Source organism: Mrakia frigida (assembly GCF_051309035.1).
Source record: "Mrakia frigida strain ATCC 22029 unplaced genomic scaffold BDY24scaffold_15, whole genome shotgun sequence".
In the NCBI taxonomy this organism is placed as follows: domain Eukaryota; kingdom Fungi; phylum Basidiomycota; class Tremellomycetes; order Cystofilobasidiales; family Mrakiaceae; genus Mrakia; species Mrakia frigida.
The window spans coordinates 316955-338331 of record NW_027481266.1 but is presented as its reverse complement, the minus strand read 5'-3'; the positions used below and the strand labels follow the sequence as shown (position 1 = coordinate 338331).

General features: G+C 54.8%; 7 protein-coding genes across 7 annotated transcripts; 3 read left to right on the top strand and 4 right to left on the bottom strand.

Moving 5' to 3' along the window:
* Positions 1 to 394: 394 nt before the first annotated feature.
* BDY24DRAFT_340538 (heat shock protein 70 family) lies at positions 395 to 3682 on the bottom strand (the record flags this gene model as incomplete). The annotated part of the gene is made up of 15 exons (XM_076637403.1): positions 395 to 461; positions 539 to 681; positions 765 to 867; positions 955 to 1044; positions 1124 to 1461; positions 1552 to 1722; positions 1815 to 2002; positions 2112 to 2404; positions 2510 to 2730; positions 2822 to 2851; positions 2928 to 2963; positions 3033 to 3091; positions 3194 to 3206; positions 3294 to 3348; positions 3642 to 3682. The coding sequence occupies 15 exons, from the start codon at positions 3680 to 3682 to the stop codon at positions 395 to 397; spliced, it is 1848 nt and encodes a 615-aa protein (XP_076496718.1).
* Positions 3683 to 3877: 195 nt separating this feature from the next.
* Positions 3878 to 6046, bottom strand: RTT109 (H3 histone acetyltransferase RTT109). Its single transcript, XM_076640447.1, has 2 exons — positions 5981 to 6046; positions 3878 to 5858 (listed from the first exon to the last, which is right to left on the bottom strand). Exon 2 carries the CDS (start codon positions 5845 to 5847, stop codon positions 4324 to 4326), a length of 1524 nt encoding a protein of 507 aa, XP_076496717.1. The 5' UTR covers positions 5848 to 5858; positions 5981 to 6046; the 3' UTR covers positions 3878 to 4323.
* Positions 6047 to 6496: 450 nt separating this feature from the next.
* Positions 6497 to 7707, top strand: BDY24DRAFT_388896 (hemerythrin domain-containing protein). Its single transcript, XM_076640446.1, has 6 exons — positions 6497 to 6525; positions 6709 to 6775; positions 6861 to 7038; positions 7132 to 7307; positions 7397 to 7420; positions 7511 to 7707. The coding sequence occupies exons 2-6, from the start codon at positions 6713 to 6715 to the stop codon at positions 7676 to 7678; spliced, it is 609 nt and encodes a 202-aa protein (XP_076496716.1). The 5' UTR covers positions 6497 to 6525; positions 6709 to 6712; the 3' UTR covers positions 7679 to 7707.
* Positions 7708 to 7767: 60 nt separating this feature from the next.
* Positions 7768 to 8614, bottom strand: BDY24DRAFT_388893 (uncharacterized protein). Its single transcript, XM_076640445.1, has one exon. It carries the CDS (start codon positions 8383 to 8385, stop codon positions 7786 to 7788), a length of 600 nt encoding a protein of 199 aa, XP_076496715.1. The 5' UTR covers positions 8386 to 8614; the 3' UTR covers positions 7768 to 7785.
* Positions 8615 to 8823: 209 nt separating this feature from the next.
* On the top strand, positions 8824 to 12757 carry BDY24DRAFT_388892 (uncharacterized protein). Its single transcript, XM_076640444.1, has 6 exons — positions 8824 to 8942; positions 9054 to 9144; positions 9271 to 11597; positions 11672 to 11785; positions 11861 to 12279; positions 12368 to 12757. The coding sequence occupies exons 1-6, from the start codon at positions 8888 to 8890 to the stop codon at positions 12452 to 12454; spliced, it is 3093 nt and encodes a 1030-aa protein (XP_076496714.1). The 5' UTR covers positions 8824 to 8887; the 3' UTR covers positions 12455 to 12757.
* A 2871-nt stretch (positions 12758 to 15628) lies between these two features.
* Positions 15629 to 18917, top strand: BDY24DRAFT_388888 (uncharacterized protein). The gene is made up of 10 exons (XM_076640443.1): positions 15629 to 15722; positions 15818 to 15866; positions 15943 to 15959; positions 16040 to 16121; positions 16205 to 16334; positions 16460 to 16716; positions 16902 to 17170; positions 17246 to 17654; positions 17804 to 18129; positions 18276 to 18917. Exons 1-10 carry the CDS (start codon positions 15675 to 15677, stop codon positions 18444 to 18446), a joined length of 1758 nt encoding a protein of 585 aa, XP_076496713.1. The 5' UTR covers positions 15629 to 15674; the 3' UTR covers positions 18447 to 18917.
* BDY24DRAFT_415134 (uncharacterized protein) lies at positions 18912 to 21103 on the bottom strand (the record flags this gene model as incomplete). The annotated part of the gene is made up of 11 exons (XM_076643410.1): positions 18912 to 19268; positions 19366 to 19432; positions 19545 to 19706; positions 19782 to 19882; positions 19962 to 20103; positions 20192 to 20316; positions 20449 to 20475; positions 20559 to 20602; positions 20724 to 20757; positions 20846 to 20893; positions 21014 to 21103. The coding sequence occupies 11 exons, from the start codon at positions 21101 to 21103 to the stop codon at positions 18912 to 18914; spliced, it is 1197 nt and encodes a 398-aa protein (XP_076496712.1).
* Between the last annotated feature and the right edge of the window lie 274 nt (positions 21104 to 21377).

The window sequence follows — 21377 nt, the reverse complement described above, 5'->3', positions numbered from 1 at the left end:
GGGGGAGAGAAGGGGGGTGGCAAAAGAAAGAGATGAAGTGGAGGGGAAAGGAAAAAAGCCAAAAAAGAGAAGGAGAAGGCAAAAACCCCGTCCCTTTGTAAAGATAGTTATCCCCAGCAAACCGCACGTTAAAAAGAAGATGAATGAAGAAGGAAAAAGAAGGTGAAACTGCAGGACCCACAAACTACCCGGTCCCTACATCCAAACCCGAACGAAACGAAAAACGAAGTAGGAAAGCGAAACGACTGGTGGGATCCGATTATCGGGCACCTGAGGGAGGAGAAGATAATGAAGAGAGGGGTAGGAAGGTCAGTAAACGGAAAATAGGAGAGACGAGAGAAACGTAGCGGAGGTGGAGAAGAAGGAGGGATGGGAGGGAGGCGAGGAGAGAAGACTAACCGGCCATGGCCTTCTGCATCGATCGCTTGATCTGGAGCTGGCACTTCTTAAGCTCATCAGTGCTGTGAGGAGGGAAGGAACAGAAGAGAGGTCAGCTCGAGGACGACGAAAGCGAAGGCAAAGTTGAAAGTAAACTCACGTCGACTCCTCAATCTCAAGCTTCTCAAGAGCCTTAGCGAGCTCAGCCTCAACGGCAGCCTTAGCACCCCTCTTGATCTTGAGGGAGAGCTCGGGTCCGGTGATGGTAGACTCAACCTGGTGGATGTAAGCCTCGAGGTCGGACTGAAGGAAGGAAGAGAAAGGGGAGGACGAGGTCAGGACGGGAACGTCTCGAGACGAAACGAAACGAAGACTCGAAAACGTACCTTGGCCTCGTGCTTAGCCTGGAAGTCCTTATCGGCGGCCTTGAACTGCTCAGCATCCTTGATCATCTGGTCGATCTCGGCGGAAGACAATCGTCCGACGGAGCTGAAGGAGGGAAAAGAAGGAAGGGTCGAAGGTCAGTTTCGAGCGAGAGACGACGACGAACGAACGACGAAGAGAAACGAGACTCACTTGTTGATCGAGATCTGAGCCTTTCGGCCGGAAGCTCGGTCGAGAGCGGAGACCTTCAAGAGACCGTTGGCGTCGATCTCGAAAGTGCAACTGTTGAAGAGGAAGAGAGCGAAGAGTCAGCGACGCGTCCATTTTTCCTCTCTCGAGCGAAGAAGATCTCGAAACGTACACAAGCTCGGCCTGTCCTCGGGGCATGGGGGGGATACCGGAAAGCTCGAACTCTCCCAAAAGCCTGTTGTCTCGGCACTGGGTTCGCTCTCCCTCGTAGACGGGGAAGGTGACCTGGGTCTGGTTGTCCTCGACGGTGGTGAAGGTTCGAGACTTGTTGGTGGGGATGGGAGTGTTCCTGGGGACGACGACTCCGAAGATGTCTCCCTGCATGGCGACTCCGAGGGAAAGAGGAGCGACATCGAGGAGGAGGAGATCGGCGGTCTTGTCGGAGGTCTGACCAGTGAGGACGGCAGCCTGGACGGCGGCTCCGTAGGCGACAGCCTCGTCGGGGTTGATCTGGTAGAGAGGAAGAGGAGGAGGAGAAAGGTCGTGAGAAACTCGAGAAAGAAGGCGAAGAAGGAGGAGAGAAGAAGACGGGAGACTCACCGACTTGTTGAGCTGTCGTCCTCCGAAGTACTCAGAGACGAGGGCCTGAACCTTGGGGATTCGGGTAGATCCTCCAACGAGGACGATATCGTCGACCTTGTCTCGGGCCATCTTGGCGTCCTTGAGGACCTTCTCGACGGGGTCGATGGTCGACTTGAACATGCCGGCGTTCTGAAAGAGAAAGAGAAGAGAAAACGGGACGCGAGTCAGCGACGACGAACGAGGATCGATATCGAGACGGAAAAGGTCGAAAATCAACTCACGATCTCCTCGAACCTGGCTCGGGTGATGTTGGCCTGGAAATCGGTTCCTCCGAAGAGAGAGTCGACCTCGACGGTGGTCTGGGTGACGGAAGAGAGAGTCCTCTTCGCTCGCTCACAAGCGGACCTCAATCGTCGGAGGGCTCGGGGGTCCTCAGAGATGTCGAGCTTGTGCTTTCGCTTGAACTCGGCTGGAAGGAGAGGAAGAAGAGTTCGAGGGAGGTCGAGGTCAGCGAAAGGGTTCGAGGGAGGGAAAAGAGGAACGACGTGAATCGAGTCGAGTTCGAAACGAAGACTCACCCTGGAAGTGCTCGAGAAGGGTGTTATCGAAATCCTCTCCTCCCAAGTGGGTATCTCCAGCGGTGGCCTTGACGGCGAAGACTCCACCGGTGATGGAGAGAAGGGAGACATCGAAGGTTCCTCCTCCGAGATCGAAGATGAGGACGTTCTTCTCCTCCTTGGTCTTCTGGTCGAGACCGTAGGCGATGGCGGCGGCGGTAGGCTCGTTGATGATTCGGAGGACGTCAAGTCCGGCGATGAGACCAGCGTCCTTGGTAGCGAGACGCTGGGAGTCGTTGAAGTAGGCGGGGACGCTGAAGGAAAAGGAGAGGGAAGACGAAGAGAAGAAAAAAGAGGTCAGCTCCTCGTTTCGTTTCGTTTCAAACCAGTAGGGATACAAGAAAGGTTTGGAAACTCACGTGACGACGGCCTTCTTGACGGTCTTTCCGAGCTTGGCCTCAGCGATCTCCTTCATCTTGATGAGGACCATGGAAGAGATCTCCTGGGGAGAGAAGGTCTTGGTCTCGTTGAGGTACTCGACCTGGATGAAAGGGGATCCATCTCGGTCGATGACGGCGAAAGGCCAGTGCTTCATGTCCTTCTTGACGTCGGGGTCATCGAATCGTCGTCCAATGAGTCGCTGTAGGGGAGGAGAGGGAAGGGAAGGGAGGAGAAGAGTTCAGCCTTCGAGCTCGAACGATTCTTGTTTCCGTCGAGACCTTGAAACGAACCTTGGCGTCGAAGACGGTGTTGACGGGGTTCTGTAGAAGAGAAGGAGAGCGAGGTAAGCTTTGGAGTCCTGCGAAGGACAGAGAGGTAGAGGGAAGGGGAACGAACCATGGCAGACTGGTTCTTGGCGGCATCTCCGATGAGCTGAAAGGAGAGAAAGAAGGGAGGTCAGCTCGAGAGTATGAACTCGAATCGAACGGAATGTAGACTGACTCGCTCTCCCTCAGTGAAGGCAACGTAAGAAGGAGTGGTCCTGTTTCCCTGGTCGTTGGCTGAAGACGGAGGGAAGGAAGGAAGGCAAAGGTGAAGGACGAAAAAGTCAGCTTCGAGCTCCTTCGTTTGATGACGGTTTCCTCGAGCTCCAGATTACTGACCGATGATCTCGACCTATCAGACGAAAGCGAAGAAGGTCAGCTTGAGCTCTCGAGTAGTTTCGAGGTCGTAGAGGAAGAAGGGAAGGAGGGAGGGACGTACTCGGTCGTTCTGCCAGACACCGACACACGAGTAGGTGGTTCCGAGATCGATACCGCTGTGTTTTCACCCAATCCAGACCGAAGAAACCAAAAAGTCAGCATTTCTCCTCTTGGATAGTCAACCGTAGGTTCCGTCCTGCTCCAATTTGACCCTCCCAGCATGCTCGTTCGACCGAGAAACGAAAGAAAGCGAGCTCGAAGCCTTCTACGAGCTTCCTTCGATTCTCTTCCTCTCCTTCCTCCTTCCCTCCTTCCAACCTCCTCTCTCTCTCCCCACCTCCTATGGCGCTCCTTCTATAATCCCGTTTTTTTGTAATCGCTTTGAAGTAGATGAAAAGTGTGTGCTAACATGGCTCCCTCGAAGAGGTCAGAGGCGTTCTCAGCAGACATCTTTGAAGAAAGGTGTTGGGAGGAGGAGGGTGAGGGGGACTGGTGGGAATCGAAAAAAAAGAGAGGCAAGCAAGCGTCCGTTGGGAGTGGGAAGAAAAGTTTTGGGGAGGTGTTAGGTTCAGGCTCTCGGACGTGCAGAGGAGGAGCTGAGAGCGTGCGAAAAGGACGAACGGAGGGGAGGGAGGGTTGTGGAAGACAAGAGGGAAAGAGGGAAACGGTTGAAAAAGACGAGAAAAGGCGCAGGGAGCGGTCTTGAAGGGAGGGCTGCCCTAGGACCTCTCTTCCTCCTTTCTCCCACCTCCTGCCAGAGAAACTGAAGTCGTCTTCACTGCAGATCTCTATTCTGGATCATGCTTTACCGCGAAGAAATTTGAAGCCGAAATAAATCCAACTTGTTTGGTCGCTCTCTCTTCGTCTCGCCCTGGCCTCGTCGCGATCAACTCCTCCCACAGGCTCTCCGACCCGAATACAAAGAGACTTTTGAACGCTTAGACCACTTTCTACATCTCAAGGTAGACCATCTCTTCAAATGTCTCTCTCTTTCTCTCTCTCCGTCTCCCTCCCTTTCCGCTTCCTTTCTTCGCGTCCTCTCCTCTCCACCCGCTATCTTCAACCATCTCATCCATCCTCCTCCATCCTCCTCAAACCACGACCACCTTCTTCTTCTTCCTCACCGCCAGCATCATCACCGGCTTCACCTCCTCCTCCACCTCCGCCTTCCTCTTCCTCTCCACCGCCCTCCCTCCTTCAACCCCATCCACCTGGACTTCCACCCCAGCCAACCTCTCCTCTCCAACCATGCTCCTCACCGCCTCCCAAACCACCAAACTCCCCTTCACCGACCACTCGGCTTTTGCGAAACTCTGGTTCAACAACGTCGCGTGCAAGCGAGACCAGAGGGTCTTGTTGATCGTTCCCGTCTCCTTCGTCTCCTCCTCCTTGATCGCGTTCGTCTCGTCGTCCTTCGTCGTCGTCGTCGCAGCCTCGATCGACGCAGGACGAGTGGACGAAACGCAAAAGAACCCGACCGTATCTCCCAACGAGCACTCCTGCCTGAACGCCAGTCGTTCGTAGAACTCCTCCTCCGAGAGGGAAGCGAGCGCGTTCGACGCGTGTTGACGAGCCTGATGCGAGTGAGCGGATTTGGCCTCTTTGAACCCTTCCAGCAACGACGACGACGACGACGAGGGTTGGGATGGAAGAGGAGTAGGAGTGGAGGAGTTGGTGTTGGTGGTGAGATCGATGAGGAATCTGGACCGAGGGTCGTCGGGGAAGGTTGGGAGGAGGAGGGAGAGAGGGAGCGAGGAGGTTGAAGTTGAGGTTGGGTTTGGGAGAGGAAGGAGGGGTGTAGGGAGGTTGAAGAGGGTGAATTTCCATGGGTAAGAAGACGAGGACGTGTTCATGATAGGAGCTGCTTCCGATTCCGCCATCCCTGGTATCAACAGATGGAGACCCAACCCCTCCTGCTCTCCTCCTCCTCTCAACCCACCCTCCTCCAAAGCTCGTTCCATCGTCCCCTTCCACCATCTACACAACCCCGCTCCTCCCAGCACAGGTTTCGCCTTCTCTTCCGGATCCTCTCTCTCCTTTCCTGAATCTGGGAAGAGGTACTGAGGTTGAGCTCGAGCGAAGAGATGGATCCAGACGGCTGGGGATGGACGAGTTGAGAGGGAGAGGTGATGGCCGAGGAAGGAGGTGAGGAGCGTTCGAGCGTAAGGGAGTTGGAGGGAAGGAGGGAGAGGGTAGCCGGAAGTGTCGACTTTGGAGATGTAGAGCATCGTCGAAGCGGTGCGGACGGAGGCAGAGATGGGGAGCGTGTACAGTTGAGCTTCGAGAGCGACGAGGAGGACGGGAGAGGTCGAGAGGGAAGGAGGAGCTGCTGGGTCTGCTGTAGAATCTCCTTCGACCTCCTTCTCGGCTGAATCCTTGCTCTTTGGACTGATGTAGAGATCTGTCGAGTTGAGATGGATGTAGAGGAGGACGAGGACGTCTTGGAGGAGGGTTCCTTTCGGATGGTGAACGGCGTGAGCGTAGAGGGAGGTCGTCTTGCGAGGTTCCGTCTTGAGGACGTGTACAGACAGTTTTCGAGTCGAAGAAAGGGAGGTGAGAGATTTGGAGAGGGTGGTGAGAAGGGTGGGAGGGGTGGTGGAGGGCGAAGAGGACATGACGATGAGATCTGGGAGGAAAGGGAGGAAGGGAGGAGGGAAGGAAGGAGAAGGTCGTGAGCTCGAAGTAGAGGGCGCTTGGGCGAGTCCTCGAAGATTTTGGCGCTCGGAGTAGTCGGGAGCATGGACTCACGGACTGGGAGGTCTAGGGACGTCCTCGAAAGACACGACAAGAAGCAAAAGAGAGGGGTGGTGTGGTGGAAAGAGGGAAGGAGGATCGCGTTGTCGGTTGAGCTCAACGATTCTGTCAAGGGCGGTGCGAACCTCGCTTTGGATGCAGTTTTCTAGCAGCCTCGTTGCTGAAATCCTGTCTGAAAGTCTACTCTGTCTGATCTTTGGGATGATGACGTTCAATTCCTCTAGAAAATCTTCGTCTCTCCCTTGTTCGTACCTCGTCGGCTCTGTTTCGTTTCTCCCTCCTCCTCTTTCGCTCCCCCTGCTCCCCCTCGTGCATGCCAGCCTTCCGGAAATCGACAGCCTGGGAGCAAAGACAGTCGACTTCCGTTTCAGAGTCTCTAAGAGAGCAGCTGATCCAGAAAGAGACGCAAACCGATTGACGCGTCGCGCCCATCCTCCACCTGGCCCCCTGAACCACCCAATGAGAAGCTGGGGGTTTGTCCTTCCTCCCTCCTACCTACATCTCTCTCTTCTCCATCAAATCCTCCACAACTCATAGCTGTAAGGTCAGCTCATCCTAGCTTAACTCCTGCCTCCAGTTCAACTCGTCCTGACGTCGACGTCGTTCTCCGTTTCGCAGATGACTTCTCTCACTCTCAAAGCCCTCCCCACCTTCACCTTCGCTCCCAGAGCCTCACTCCTACGATCCTCTTTCCCCTGCCCTCTCCTCTCCTTCGCTCACAGAAAGATGTCCGTCGGAACTCCCACCACCTTCGCTCAACTCGACGTCGCCAAAGAGGTCAAGATCGACGTGCGTTCACTCTCTTTCATCTTTCCTTGTTCCACCGTAGACCACAAAAGCTGACACGATCTCAACCCTTTCTTTCTCTCCTCAGCACGACAACGTTCGAGATCTCCTCGAGCGATACCAAACCGCTTCCAACCTCGAGGAGAAGAAACCCATCGCGTCGACTTTGGTTCGAGAGATGGCGATCCACTCCGACGCCGAAGAGGTCTCGGTCTACAACCTCTTCCTCACCAAGAACATGGTTACTGAAGCTGAGAAGGATAAGGGTAAGTACCTACCAACTTTCCATCTCAAACAGCTCGAACTCCAAACGTCCGTCGACGCGCGCGGCCTCGTTCTTTGTTTTGCCGGTCCAACAGAGGAGCACGCTCAAGTCAAGAAGATGGTCTACCGAGCCGATACGACGAGCATGGAGAGTGCCGACTACGACCAGGTCCTCTTCAACGCCGTCCAAGCCTTCCTCGTTCACGCAAAGGAGGAGGAGGACGTTCAGCTTCCAAAGCTCGTTTCGATGCTCACTCAGGAGGAGAACACCGTGAGTTCTACGTCTGTCTTTCTCTCGTTCGTTCGCCTCTCTTACCGAGGAAAGCTGATGTTGTTGGTCTTGGTCTTCTCCTCCTCCAGAAAGCAGCTCAGGACTTCCTCAAGGCAAGTTTCTTCTTTCGCATCGCGTCGTCGTCGTCGTTCCCTTCCTTTCCTTCCCGTCTGACCCTCTCGTCTTCTTTCTTCACCTCGTAGACTCGAACCATGGTCCCCTCTCGACCCCACCCTTGGGCTCCTCAGACGGGAGGCGTCGCTCAGAAGCTCGCTGGAGCGCAAGGGAAGCTTCACGACAAGGTCGTCGAAACGGTCACTGGGAGAGAGTTCGTTGGGTTGAAGTTGGAGCATGGGAACGTCGAAGCCTGAGGATCGATCTTGATGCGAGTTGTGTTTTTTGCCAGAGATAGATGAGAATCTATTCGTTGAGAAAACTTGAAGCATGAGATCGTTAATAAGGTCGTTCGACGCGTCCCTCACTCCACCAAACGACTGATCGCTCGCTCTAGAGCGTCCGTTTCGACGATACGACGACGATTCCATTCCTCCGGAGCTGTCAGTCGAGTGATGGAGTCGTTGGGTGAGGAGGAGGAGGAGGAGTGCCGTGGAGGCGATGGAGAGCGGTGGAGGTGAGGAGAGTTTGAAAGAGGAGGAGGGACGTGATGGACGGTGGGAGAGGAGGTTTGGCGTTTGGTAGGTATAGGAGAGGTTGAGGAAGATGATAAGGAGTTGTATTTGGGACTCGAGCGTCGAGGGGAGACGATGGGAGTGAGAGGGACGGAGAGGACGGTAGAAGGTGGGGATTCCGCGACGGTCTTGTTCTTCGTCGGTTCCTCCCTCTCCCTCTTCCTCGTCCCGCCTTTCTCGTTTCGACTTCTAGGAGGGAGAAAAGGTTGAATGCCTACATCCTCCCATCCCATCCCTCCGTCCCAACCTTCAAGAAAAGCCAGCAACAGCAGTCCCCTCGCGACGACCTCAATCTCCTTTTCCTTCCCTTCAACGACCCTCCGAGGTTTGAGAGCGACAAAATCCAGCCCGACCCTCTGCCCTAGTACTCCCACAACCAGCTTGACCATCTCGAGCTCGTGTCGTCGTTGTTCTTCGTGTTCGGAAGAGGTTCGAGGAGGGAGGGGAGGGAGAGGGAGCGGTTCGCGAAGGATGGCTCGGAGGGTTGTGTGAAGGAGGAGAGGGGAGATGGATTGAATGGAGGGTGGAACGATGGGGATGTTGAGTGATGTGAGGAGGGTGATGAAGGTTGGGAGGAGGGGAGGAAGGAGGGAAGAGGAGGAGGACGGAGAGGAGGGAGAGGGCATCGAGTCGAGCGTCGAGCTGAACGGAGGCGAAAGAAGAAAGGATCAGCTTGGATTTGTTCGAGAAAAAACGAGATTGTATACAGATAGGCTCACTGTAGATTGAGCAGCTCCCCAAACTCGTTCAGTGAAAAAAGAGCTCTTGAAGGTTGATGCGGTTCAGGGAAGAAAGACCTCTCCCTCTCGACCTTCAAACACCCACGGTCCTCTCCTCCTCCTCCTTCCTCCATCCGTCACTTCGGGGCAGTCGTCGCGTGCTCTATCGACCATGTCGGAGCCTATAGTACCTCCCACGCTCGAAAATCTACAAGTGATCCCACCAGGTGAGCTTTCTCTTCGCTTTCGTCGCTCCTCCTTCTCACGAGCTCATCCTTTCGCTTGAGCTGACCATCCTCTCCCTCCTTGCTCTTTTTCTGGATTTCTTTCACACGTAGCTGAGAAGGATGCTTTCAATCTCAAGAAGGATCTTCGAGCTAGGATGGTGGAGTTGAAGGGAGTCATCGTACAGGAGGAGAAAGAGTACAAGTGAGCTCACCTCCCTCCTCCTCCCTTCCTCCTTCCGCCTCCTTCGTCGCCATCTCCTTCGCATCCTCCTCTCCTTCTGCCTTCTTCTTGATACTGACATCCTGAACCTGTCTTCTCACCTCACAGATCCCTCTCTCTAGAAATCCAAACTCTCCTCACCTCTCCTCCTTCGCCTCCGACTCTCCAAACGACTCTCTCGTCCTACCTCGACTCCAACCCTCACCTTCGAGACAGTCACAAACGAAGAAGACACTCGGACTCAGCATCAATGTCGGAAGCAGACGCTCAAGGAGAGGATACCGACGACTTTGATGGAATGGGAGACGAGACCATGGACGGAGTAGAGGAGGAAGCCAGGACTCAAGCGGAAGGAGACGGCGTCGCAGACTACCTCCTCGATGTGCCAGACGAGGACGAAGACGCAGACGACGAGGCAGCAGCAGCTGTTCAGACGAACGGGAACGGAGTAGAGAGCACGGAGGGTCTGGTCGATCCGGTCAAGGTCGTCGACAAGAGGGATGTCATCTCGCTTGGCTCGTCGTCGGACGAGGAGCACGACGCTCCTCCTCCTTCGACTCTCCTTCCTCCTCCTCCTTCGAACGGCACCACACCTGGAGAATCTTCCTCATCGGCTCAACCCTCCCAACCGGAAGAACTCGCATCACCCTCCAAACCATCCAGCAACTCCCTCACCCATCCTCCAGTCTCCATCGTCACTCCAGCCTCACCTCCTCCTCCTCCAACTCAACTCGCTCAGCAGTCGTCCTCGACGGAGGAAGCCTTCGCTGCATCGCAAGGAAGCAACCAAAGCATCGTACCTGCTACTCCCAGTCCTCCACCAGAAGCCGAATCCTCCCTCGACACCTCAGCTCTCGCCGGTCCATCGAGGTCAACTCCTTTCAAAGCAGAGTCGAGTCGCCTCCTCAGCCCATCAGCATCGAACGCGACCTTCCTCTCCCCTCCTTCCGCCGCCAACCCAGTCGAACTCGCTCCAACCCGAGGAAGCGGATCGAAATCTGCAGGTCATCCCAAAGATCGAGATCACAGTCCATCGTCCAGCAGCGGTTTCTCGTCCGATCTCGGAGACGAGGAGGAGGAGAACGAACGGGAACGACGACTCTCCGAGGTCGGACTCGTCGAAGCTCCAACGGGAGTCAAACCTCCTTCTTCCACCAAATCCAACTCCAACTCTCGAACTCGTGGTGCCGTTGCTGCAGCCTCGGATTCTCACGCTCCAACTTCCCCTTCCGCTTCAACCTCCTCCGCCCTCCCACCCACCTCCACGAACCGTCCTGTTCGCAAGAAGTCCTTCTCGACCTCCTTCGATCCCAAAACCAAACGTCGCTCCTCCGTCTCTCCTCTCCCTTCCTCTCGACACGATCTCGGTCTCCCTTCCCATCGAACGCTCTCCCACGGACACATGAGTCGACCGGAGGATCTCTTCGACGACCCTGACGACGCGCAGAACGGAGAGCTTGCCGATTACGATGGACCTCTTCCTTCGGACGTTTGGCAGCTCAAGGATTCGAAGGATCGACGAGCGATCAAGGAGAGGAAGGCTAGGCAGGAGATCGCTCGAGCGAAGAGGATCGAAGAGATCAGGGAGGAGGCGAGGAAGACGGTGGAGAAGGCGGATGCGGATGGGGAAGGAGAGGTTGAGGAGGAGGATGCGGAGGGGGAGATGGACGTCGATGGGGAGGAGCTTGATGGAGGTGTGAAACTCGAGGAGATGGACGAGTCGGTCGTGGGAGGAGAAGTCGAGGGAGCGGAGGACGCGGTTGCTTCTTCGTCGAAGAAGTCGTCGGTGAAGGACAAGGGGAAGGGGAAGGAGGTTCTCAAGAGGGATGCTACGGAGGATGTCTCCATGGACGGAGAAGGAGAGGACGAGGAAGCAACAGAGGAACCCGAGGAGGTCGTCATCCCTCCCGAGCAGAGGAAAGGTCGTTCTCGCTCCTCAGCCGTCGCCGCCGTCGCAGATCCCACTCCCGTCAAATCCAACAAAGGCAAAGGTCATCCCAAGGGCAAGATGCCACCTCGAACCATCGCCGCTCTCGTCGCAGCCTCCGAACCCTCCGTCAAGGACTCTACTCCCACCGCTTCCGACGACGGAGACCTCGACGCCGACGGATCCTTCATCGAAACCGCCTCTCAAATTTCTCGCAACTCCGCCGCTCCTCCCTCCGTCTCCAACTCTACAGGAGGAACGTCCGAGAGGAGAAACAAGAACGGAACCAAGCAGAAGACGACCAAGCAGCGTCAGGATGAGAAGGCGGCTGGTCTTTCGGAGCTCGAGGCGGCTGAGTTGCACGAGAAGAGGAAGCTGGATAGGAGGATTAGGGACAGGGCTAGGAGGGAGAGGGATAAGGCTTCGGTGAAGGCTGAGGAAGATGCTAGAGCTGTTGAGGCGGAGGCGGAAGCGGAGGGAGAGAACGAGGATGGGACGCCGGCGAAACGTGAGTCTTTCCGTTCGTTCGTTTCTTTCCTTCGAGACGAGGAACTGACGTTCGTCATCGTTGCTTTACTACAGGTTCCAACAAGAAGAGGAAGGCTACTCAAGGGAAGAACAAGTCGCCTGCTCCTGATCACGATCGAGCGACGAAGAAGCGACGAGAAGAGATGTCTGCGACTCCCGAAGGAGGAGGTGAGTCTCTCCCTCGCGTCTCTTTCCCTCCCTACCTTCCCTAACTCTCTTCCCTCTCTTCCTTCCCCTCCTTAGTCCGATCCTCCTCCCGCCACGCCTCCTCCTCTCGCCAACCCTCCTCCTCCCGTGCCCCAGCCAACTCTCGTGGTCCTTCCCTCCCTCCTCTCCCTCCCTCCCCTCCCCCTCTCCTCCTCCCCCCAGCACCAAACCCTCAACTCCCACCCAAGAACTTCAAGAAAGCCATCGACCTCCTCTTCCAAGGTATCTCCCAGCATCGCTCCTCCTCCCTCTTCCAAATCCCCATCAAGGACGCCGACGCACCGGGGTACAGCGAGACGGTGTTGAGACCGATGGATCTGAGGACGATCAAGAGTAGGATCAAGGATGGAGCGATAGGGAACGTGGATGAGTTTGAGAGGGATATGCTCTTGATGTTTGCGAACGCGATGCTGTATAACGAGAGGGAGACGGAGGTGCATAGGATGGCGGAGGAGGTGAGTTTGATTTGGCGATTCGACGTCGAGCTTCGACGCGTTTTTTTGCTGACTGTTTCTCGTCCTTTCTTTCCTTCTTTTCTCACAGATGATGGGAGAAGCTGAGAAGCAGATTCGAGAATGGAGGCATCTTCAGTGGAGGCTTTTGCATGGATCGGGGTCGAACGGAGATTGATCAATCCACCTTCGCTCTCTCTCCTTCTTCCTTTCTTCTTTCATTACGAACTCTCTTTGCTACCCTTTCTTTCTCGCCCTTCGTTTTCGCTAGCTTTCTCTATCTTATCGGTTGTTTCTCTCTCTCGAGGTCTGGATGATGGTGCGAAAGGTAAGCTCCTCGAAGGGAAGAACGTCGACGCGTCCCTTCTTCTCCCTCGCTGCACGTCTGCTCGCTCTTTCTTTCCTTTTCAATCTTGACGCCGTAAAATCGTCTCTCAATTTGTTCTAGAATTCGGATGCATGAGCGCACTGACATCTATGACTCCGAATCAAGTTATATACTGAGAAAGAGAGGAGAAATGAAAGGAAAAAACGAAAAACGAAAAGCGACGCGCCGCCGTCAAAACTCTACAGCGGGAAGACATTCCTTCACCTTCACTCCCATCTCGTCATATCTACATAGTTGCCACTGTCTCGTAGCAAGACCGCAACCAGCATACGCATAGGGCAGGAGGGCGAACGATTGACGAAACGATTTTCCCGCCCTCGGAAGGTAGCTCGCCAGCACTCGAGGGGAATTACAATCGAGGGATGAAAAACTGATCGCGAGACCAAAGATGATGCAGTGTAGGAGAAGTCTGCGGATCGATGCCAATCAGGAGCGAAGAATGAGAAAAGGGAATGAATCACAACGCGTCCATTATTCTCTCGTCCCTCGAAGTGAGCCGAGTACGTCTCAAGGGGAGAAAGGCCTCTTTCACGGATCAAGGGGCTAACCCCGCTGAAAGTAATCAGACCCAACCTCGAGAAACGGCGAGGATTGAAGTAATTACGAAGGAGAGCAACAAGAATTGAACGCGTTCGACGAGGTGACTCGTGAAGGCACGAGAGAAGCCTCGCTCAAAGTACAAGTGCAATTGAACGAGGTTACCTCCAGGCATCTTCACGAGATAGGCTTGAACACCTTGGTTGAAAGAGAAAAGAGAGAAAAAGAGGAAACGACGCGTTTGCCCGTCGCTGCTCAAGAGGGCGGGGATCGGAGAGTATGGGTTTGTTCGTTCGTTATCGAGATTGGCCTTCCCTATCGATCTCGCATCCACACCGATAAGGGACGAGAGCTGAGAAATAGGAAGGAGAGGAGATGGACGGAAAATCAAAACGGATCAACAGGGACGCGCCGAGCAGTCGATCTCTGGAGCTGTCGTTCCCTCTCCTCTATTACCATACCAGTAAGGAAGGAAAAGAGGAGAGCAAAGTAACCTGAGAGGAAGCAGACCCTTCTGCTGAATCAGATAGGGAGAAGGAGAGGAGAACCGTTCGAGTGGTGAAACCCTCCTTCATCTCGGATCAATTCCTTGTGCTCCTCGATTCGAGACGGGGAGTCCGATCCGAGAAGAAGAAAAAGACGTCACCGTAGAGCGGCTTTCGGAGTTACTAGTAGTAGAAGACAGATTCGGCACAGGAAGAGAAAGACGGAGAGGTGATTGACGCGACGCGACGACCTCGCCGTCTTCCTCACCTCTTCGTTCTCGTGATAGATGCTCAGCTCCACAATATCGGCTTAGCCTTCCATTCATCTCGAACGCTGACCTCATAGTAACACCTTCAAAAAGGGGACGATGTAGGCGTGGAAGCGATCGGGAGGCAAAGCAAGGTTTTGCGAACTGGCTTTGAGTTGAACGAGCGAGCGTGCCCAGAGACGCAGAGCGAGAACTGGTGCTAGAGAGTGAACTTCCTCTAAGAGAGCGCAGACGGGCGAGGTAGTAAGAAAGAAGAGAAACGGTGAAGGCGAAGGCAAACGAGGGGGAGGAAGACGCGTCGCCGTCACGACCCTCCCACATCGCGGCCTCCCCCCTATAGAGTCTCTCCAAACTCCCTCTCTCAACTACCATCTAGCCTCCAGAGATCCAACGAAGAGATGAATACGAAGAGGAATGAAGGAGCGAACCATCAGACGGAGGGGTCATGAAATACGCTCCGCCTCGGATCAACGCGTTCTCTCTATGCAGGACGAGAACAACGAGGATGCGAGTGGAGGGCAGATTTTATGACCTCTGAGCAAGAACGGGTCCAGGGATCACAAAGGAAAGAAGCGAAAGGAAAGAAGAGGAGGAGAAGGAGAACGGGAGCGTTGAGCGATTTCAGCTGAGTCTCGACCGCCAGAGCTCAAGACAAACTTCGTAAGGCCCGGACTCGAGCCCATGGTCAAGTCGGACTGATATGAGCATGATAAGGGAGCTCGCAAAGATGGATGAGGGATAGAAATTAGGAAGGAAGAAGAGAGGGAGGAAGAGCGAGGAACGCTCCGTCCTCAACTCCCGATCCAACGCTCCTCCCCCTGTCGTCTCTGCTTTCACACCGGCTCCTCAGCACCGACGAAGCGTATGTAGGATCGCTCCCATCCGGGAGGGAACATACGCTGCGATGAAGAGATCAGTAGGTGATAATCAAAACGAGCAACGGAAGAAAAAAGAGGAAAGGAAGGAAAACGAGCTTCCCCTCATCCGCTCCACCTCTCATCCCTACAGCTTGAAGCTCTGCTATCAGAACGTCTAGATCCTGCTTGAGTTTACCAAAGCACTACTAGACGCCAGATTCGATTGCTCCTGAAGCTCAGGGGAGGGAAGGGAGATGGTGGTCGTTCAGAATCAGCTGACGTTTGCTTGAATCGAATGGAGTTGGGTGGGAGCGGTCGCTAGGGAGAGGAGCAGTGGGGAGGAGAGTTTTTCTTATTCTTCGATCTTGAAGCCTGGAAGGCTAGTGAGAGAGAAAGACAGATAGGGAAGAGCGAAAAATCAATGTGAAGGTTGAAAGGAGAGGCGAGATTGACGAGACGCGTCGAACGTGTGGTTCGACGACGACCGCTCTCTCGGTCGCTCTCCCCTCCTCTCTTGTTCAGTGAAATCTGAAACGATCCGATCTGCGGAGCGGGACAAACAGTACACAAAAGCTGAGGGCCGGAGGGGGAGGGAAGAAGAGAGTGTGAAGAGTCTGGGCTCGACCTACATGTAGTTGTCTCGCGCAGAAGCTGTGAATCGCTCAGGAACAGGAAGAAATAGTGTCAGGCAATATTTAGTTGACCGACTATGCTCTAGAAGCAATCTGAGAATTTTCTCGAGCGCAAAAGAAGAAAAAAAAACGAAGCTTGAAATCGTCACCTCCCTCCTCCCTCCTCCTCTCAAAGTCCCCTCCACCCACACCTTCTCCCCTTCCGCTCCTTCGTTCCGTTTCTTCGCAGGATGGCTTTCAAAATCACCATGGGATCCGCTGAGGCTCAGGAGCTTCAGGTGAGTGCAAACACAAAAACGGAGTAGCGGAGGAGAGAGGGAGAAGAGGAGAAGCAAGCTGACGGTTCCCTTTCCTCCTTCGTTCCTCCGTTCAGAACTCGATCCAGCAAGAGCTCGCCAAGTTTGAATACGCTCCCGAAGATGGTAAGATCATGACTCATCTCGCCTTATCTTCTATGTCTCTGTAGTGTACTGACTCCTTGCGTTGTCCTCCTGGTAGATCCTGTGATGGCTGAGGTGAGCAGCACTCTCTCCTTCCTTCCTCCTTCCCTTCGTTCTCGTTGCTGATCCCGCTCTGATCGTTCTTCTTTTTGTAGTACATCACTGTAATGCTCGCCAACAACAAGACCTCGGATCAGATCACGGAGGAACTCGTAGATCTCGTAGGAGACAACTACGGTGAGCTTCGACTCCTTCCACCATTTCTCCTCTCCTTCCCTTCGAGCTGACCTCGTGCTTCCTTCGTCGCTTTCCTCCCGTAGAACCCTCCTTCACCACTTGGCTCTTCTCTCGTGCTTCAGGAGAAGGAGTTCGTTCATCCGTCAAAGCGGAAGAGGTCGATCCCTCAGCAGAACAGCAGGTTGAAGCAGCTCTCGAGTCGGATGGGAGAGCGTGAGTCCCGTTCCCTTCCTTCCTTCGAGCTCGTCTCTCCCTCTCCCTCTCTCCTCATGCCATCCATCCATGTCCTTCGACGTCTCCGCTAACCCATCTCGTTTCTCTTTCTCTCTCGATCGCAGTCCTCCTCCCCACCTCCGTCAACAAAACCAAGGAACCATGTTCGCCAAAGCTCTCGCTGGAGCTTCCTCGAACCCAGCCTCCGCGACCAAACGCACGAGGGACGACGCTTCGCCTGCTGGAGAGGGAGGAGAACCTTTGAGCAAGAGGAGGACTTCGGGAGGAGGAGGAGCTGGTGTGCCGACGGGGCCGAGGGTGGGAGGAGGAGCCGGAGGGAAGAACTTGTTGGACAGGATGGGTGGAGCTCAGGGAAACGAGAGTGAGTTCATTCTTGGTCTTTCATCCTACTGCTGTAGGAGTTGGTGTTGGTGGTGGTGGTGGTGGTTTCGAAGCTCGGCAGGGAGACGAACGAGGACGGATGGGATCGAAACGGAGAAAGCTGACCTCAACCTCCTCCTTCCTTCCTCCCTTCTCCTCCTTTCTCTTCCTCCTTCATCCACTCAGTCCGAAACAACCAAGACGCCTTCCAAACCAAGATCGACACCCTCACCCAGAATTCGGCTCAGATGGGAGCTTCCCTCGGCATGACTCCTCAGCAACAGCAGCAGCAGATCGTCCCTTCCTTCCCTCCTCGAAACCATCAGCAGCAACACCAGCAGCAGCAGCGAGGAGGAATGAACATGGGTGGCTACGGAGGAGGGATGGGCATGAACGGAATGGGTGGGATGGGTGGATACGGGGGAGGAATGGGAATGGGAGTGCAGGAGATGATGGTGAGTCTCGTTTCGAAGAGGTCGTTCGACGAGCTCAGAGCTGACCTTCTCCCTCGTCCCGCCTTGTTTCTCCAGCTCGCTCAGATGGCTCAGATGCAGTTTATGCAACAGCAGATGCAGCAGTTCGCTCAACAAGGGGGTCTCCTTCCCCAGCCTCAGCAGCAGCAGCAGCCCTTCTCCGGAGGTCCCCAACGAACGAACGGAGGAGCCAACCGAGCCAACCACCACAACCAAGCTCCCCGAGCTGGAGCTGGAGGAAGAGCTCCCCCGAAACCCTACACCCCTACTCTCGCCAAACCCACCGATCCTACCCTCTGCAAGTTCTCCCTCGGCTGCCAGAACGCTCAGTGCCCTTATTCCCACCCGAGTCCCGTCGCGACCCCCGAGACGGCACTGGTGCTGAGTACGGAGCCGTGTGAGCTGCAGAGGAAGTGCAAGGATGCGGACTGTCTGAAGAGTCATGTTTCGCCGGCTTCGGTTTCCGGTGAGTCGTCTTCCAACTCCTCTCCTCTTCGCGTCGAGCTTTCGAGCTCTCTCCCTCCTGCCTTTCCCTTTCTCTCTCCCTCACTCCTCGAACCTCGTCCTGACTCTTCATCGCTCCCTCTTCTTCTTCTCCTCCTCCCCTTTCCTCAGGCCACCAAGGTCCCTCCCAACTCCCCTGCAAATACCAAAACTGCAACAACCCCTCCTGCCCTTTCCTCCACACCGACGACCAAGGAAACCCCATCCCTCCTCCAGCCCTCACCGATCCGTCCCTCGCTGTTCCTCACACCAAGAAGGATCCCAAGTTCGTGTCCGCTCCTCCAGCGTCGTCCTCGTCGAAACCGTGGTTGAAGAACGGAGGAGGAGGAGGAGGGTTCTCGCCTTACTCCAAGTCGAAGCCAGCAGGAGGAGCGATGAGTGCGAGTGGGATGAACAAGAGTGTCAAGTTTAACCCTGAGGCGAAGAGTTTCGTGCCTGTGAGTCGTTGCTTTACCCTTCCTCTCCCTTTATCGCGTTCGCTCGTCTCGTTCTTTCGTCGCTCGAACTGACTCTTCTTCTCCTCCCCTCGTCCCCTTCTCTCCTTTCCTCTCCCTTCCCCTCATTCTTCCTCCAATCAATTCAGAAATCCACCACCCCTTCGCACATCTCCGACCGACTCACCGACCAAACCGAAGGAGGAGGAGAGAAGGTCATCCCCTCTGCGTCCGCCTCGTCAACACCCGCACCAACTCCCGCCGTCGTCGATGCTGCCGCCGTTCCGGAGCCGGAGGTGAAGAAGGAGGTGGAGGCTTAATTTCGTTCACTTTAGCTTAGCTTAGAGGGGGGGGGGTTGAGGAAGGGTGAGGGAGAGTGCAGGTGCTCGTCGTTTCGTTTCTTTCCTGTACTAGTTCTGCGTGTATCTCTTATCTCACTCGATCTAGCCTACGCAGAAGATATAAATCGGTGGTGGGGTGGGAAGGGTGGGTGGTGCATCTTGTATACTCTTCGGCGTGGCAAAAGAAGGAAGAGGGGTCGTGGAAGGAAACGAAACGAACGAAGCGACCGTGGGAGTGAGGGAGGAAGGGATTGGGTATAAACGAGCGTGTGAGCGGGATGCAAGTAGAGAAGTAAAAATGCTATGCTATGCTATGCTATGCGAGTGAGAAACGAAACTGAAACGAAACGAGTCCATGAGAAAGTAAGAAAGGGAAAGTAAAGCGAACGCGACGCGTCGTCCCTCCGTCGACAACGAAAGCAAGGAGAGCTAGACCGAGGTCGTTCAAGACCTATCAACGTAAACTGGAGGCAAATCAACCCTGTTGTTCACCGGTCCAGCATCCTCATGAACCACAACCTCCTCTTCGTTCCCAGCTCCCGACGGTCCTCCCTGAGCGCTTCGACTTCGTTGACCTTGAGCCTCGAGAGCTTTAGCTTGAGCGGAAGTGATGGAAGCGGGAGGAGACTGGCTGTTGTTGTATCCGGCGGCGAAGGCATTGTATTGGTGGGAAGTTTGCTGGGGAGGAGGAGAGGCGGAACAGGTTGGGATGGGTGAGAAGGAGGAGTTCGGAGCTTGCGTGTTGGAGGGGTAGGTGTGTTCTTGCTGTTGGTTGGTGTTGGAAGAGGGCGCGGTGTACTGCTTGGTTGAGGAAGGTAGAAGGGGGGGGAGGTTAGAGAGGAAGCGAAAGAGAAGAGGGTGAGGGGACAGAATGAGAGGTGAGACATCAGAAACTGACGGTGAACGGTTGAACGAAACCGGGGTTGGGATCTTCTTCGGCGAGGTCCATTCGTTTTCGTTCAACTCTGCAGAAGAAAAAGAGGAAAAAGGGAGGAAAGCGGGAGAGAGAGAGAGGGAGGGTGAGTTCGGGGTCGACGCGTCGAAGGAGAGAACGAGCAAGCAAGACGGAAGACTCACTTATCACCCCTATCAGTACTCCTCCTGACAGTTCCATATACATCATCGTAGTCGTCGTCGTTGTTGTTCCCGTTGTTCTTGTTCTTTCGTCGAAGGAAGAAGATAAGAGCGAAGATGGCTCCGAGGACGACGATGCCTCCGACGACTCCTCCGATGATGGGACTGCAGGATAGGACCATTCGAAGTCAGTAAGATAGTGACAAAGATAAAAAGGTAGAGGCTGAAGAGGGAGCTCACCCGATAGAACTCGAAGGTGAGTTCGTCGCGTTCAAGGCTGAGATCCCAGTAGCTGCTGCTGCGACGTTAGAGGTAAAGACGATCGAGACGCTTTGGACTTGCTGTGAATTGAGAAAGAGAGTTATAGAAAAGTGAGTGACAGTTCCGACGCAAACGGCAGCGAAGGAAAGAGGGACGAACGACGGAAATTGAGACGAGGCCGTTCGAGTTCGTGATCGTAATGGGACTGCTGCTGACTCCAACGCTGACGACAGTGCTCGGAGTGACGACTGAAGGAGGCGGAGTAGGAGTAGTAGCAGCTTGTGGGGTGGTGGGCGTGGCTCTGACATGCGAGAAAAGAGGAAGGTCAACAACGAGCTCGTCGAACGTCGGACGCGTCGAGACGGTTGGAAGAGAGGAGAGCGATTCACGGAGCAGTTGGAGTGGTTCCTCCGTTGCCGGGATCGGGAGCAGTAGTGCAGCTTGTGGTGTAGCGAGTCTCGGTTGGGAAGGTCGAAGTGATGCTACCTCCTGCTTCGGGAGCGACGGTGATAACCTTGAGAATTAAGAGAGAACGAAGAACGGGAGGAGGAGGAGAAGGAGAGGATAGGAACAAGTCGGCTACTCGTGCGAAGACTAAAAAGAGGTGTATAGAGTCTACTAAGGGGAAAGAGGTCGAAGAACTCACGTCGTAGAGCGTCGAGGTGACGGGAGGCTGTCGAAGGCAAGAGGTCAGACCGGAACGCTTGTCAGCCGTTCAGCAGCGACTCGACGAGGGTACGATCTCGAAAGACTTACACCTGTGCTGAAAGCAGTGTAGGTACTGTAGTGAGAGCAAGCATCTGGACGGGATTGGGAAGGGAGGACCGAGATCGAAAGAAAGAGGGGCAAGGAACGGAAAGAAAAACAAGGTTGGGAAGTCAGCTTTGAGCTCGATTCAAAGGTATAGAAGCAGGGCCGAACCTGTGTAGCCTCCCTTGTACCCTCCGTCGCACGTCTGGAAGAGAAATAGAAGGAAGGAGGAATGAGCTCAACGATGTTTTGCTCCTCGAGATGAGTGAGACCAACAACAACTGGGAACGAACCGAAGTTTCGTACGGGATGGGAGTACCCTCGACGGTCACATAGTAGGTCTGTAAGAAGATAAAGAGAACAGATCAGTCTATAGTCTATGGGCTTCTCGAGAAGGAAGGAGGAAGGTCCGAAGAGGGAAAGACGGGAAGAGGACGAGAGGGAGGGAAAGGTGAACGAACCGAGGTTGAGTAGATCGGACTTCCAGGCTCCCCTGCGAAGATAGTTGTACCGAAAAGAGTGAGAGTTGGATCGGTGAAGCACTGAGACATCTCGAGGGAAGCTTTGGGCGGAAGACGGGGGGAGAAGGATGTGGTCGGGAGGGTGAAAGCGAGTTGGGTGAGAAGCGAACAAAACTCAGCCCTCCCTCCTCCCTCCTTCCTCAGCTGATCGATCGTTCCTTATCAGAGGCTGTACACCCTTTCGGAGAATTTCCAGCCTTGGATCAGAAAGATCATTGCCTTTTTCGCTCAATATTCTAACTTATGAGCTCGTGGTGGTTTGGGGGTGGATGGGACGTGACGCTGCGAATCCGGAGGAGGAGAG

What these genes read in the sequence shown, in the direction of transcription:
- BDY24DRAFT_388888 (XM_076640443.1), top strand. Translation starts at nt 15,675, where the DNA reads ATGGCTTTCAAAATCACCATGGGATCCGCTGAGGCTCAGGAGCTTCAG. An exon ending in CTGAGGCTCAGGAGCTTCAG is followed by an intron (nt 15,723 to 15,817) that starts GTGAGTGCAAAC and finishes TCCTCCGTTCAG; the next exon opens with AACTCGATCCAGCAAGAGCT. An exon ending in AGGCGAAGAGTTTCGTGCCT is followed by an intron (nt 18,130 to 18,275) that starts GTGAGTCGTTGC and finishes CAATCAATTCAG; the next exon opens with AAATCCACCACCCCTTCGCA.
- BDY24DRAFT_388892 (XM_076640444.1), top strand. Translation starts at nt 8,888, where the DNA reads ATGTCGGAGCCTATAGTACCTCCCACGCTCGAAAATCTACAAGTGATC. An exon ending in TCTACAAGTGATCCCACCAG is followed by an intron (nt 8,943 to 9,053) that starts GTGAGCTTTCTC and finishes TTTCACACGTAG; the next exon opens with CTGAGAAGGATGCTTTCAAT. An exon ending in TGCATAGGATGGCGGAGGAG is followed by an intron (nt 12,280 to 12,367) that starts GTGAGTTTGATT and finishes CTTTTCTCACAG; the next exon opens with ATGATGGGAGAAGCTGAGAA.
- BDY24DRAFT_388896 (XM_076640446.1), top strand. Translation starts at nt 6,713, where the DNA reads ATGTCCGTCGGAACTCCCACCACCTTCGCTCAACTCGACGTCGCCAAA. An exon ending in TCACTCAGGAGGAGAACACC is followed by an intron (nt 7,308 to 7,396) that starts GTGAGTTCTACG and finishes CTCCTCCTCCAG; the next exon opens with AAAGCAGCTCAGGACTTCCT. An exon ending in CAGCTCAGGACTTCCTCAAG is followed by an intron (nt 7,421 to 7,510) that starts GCAAGTTTCTTC and finishes TTCACCTCGTAG; the next exon opens with ACTCGAACCATGGTCCCCTC.
- BDY24DRAFT_388893 (XM_076640445.1), bottom strand. Translation starts at nt 8,385, where the DNA reads ATGGTCAAGCTGGTTGTGGGAGTACTAGGGCAGAGGGTCGGGCTGGAT.
- RTT109 (XM_076640447.1), bottom strand. Translation starts at nt 5,847, where the DNA reads ATGTCCTCTTCGCCCTCCACCACCCCTCCCACCCTTCTCACCACCCTC.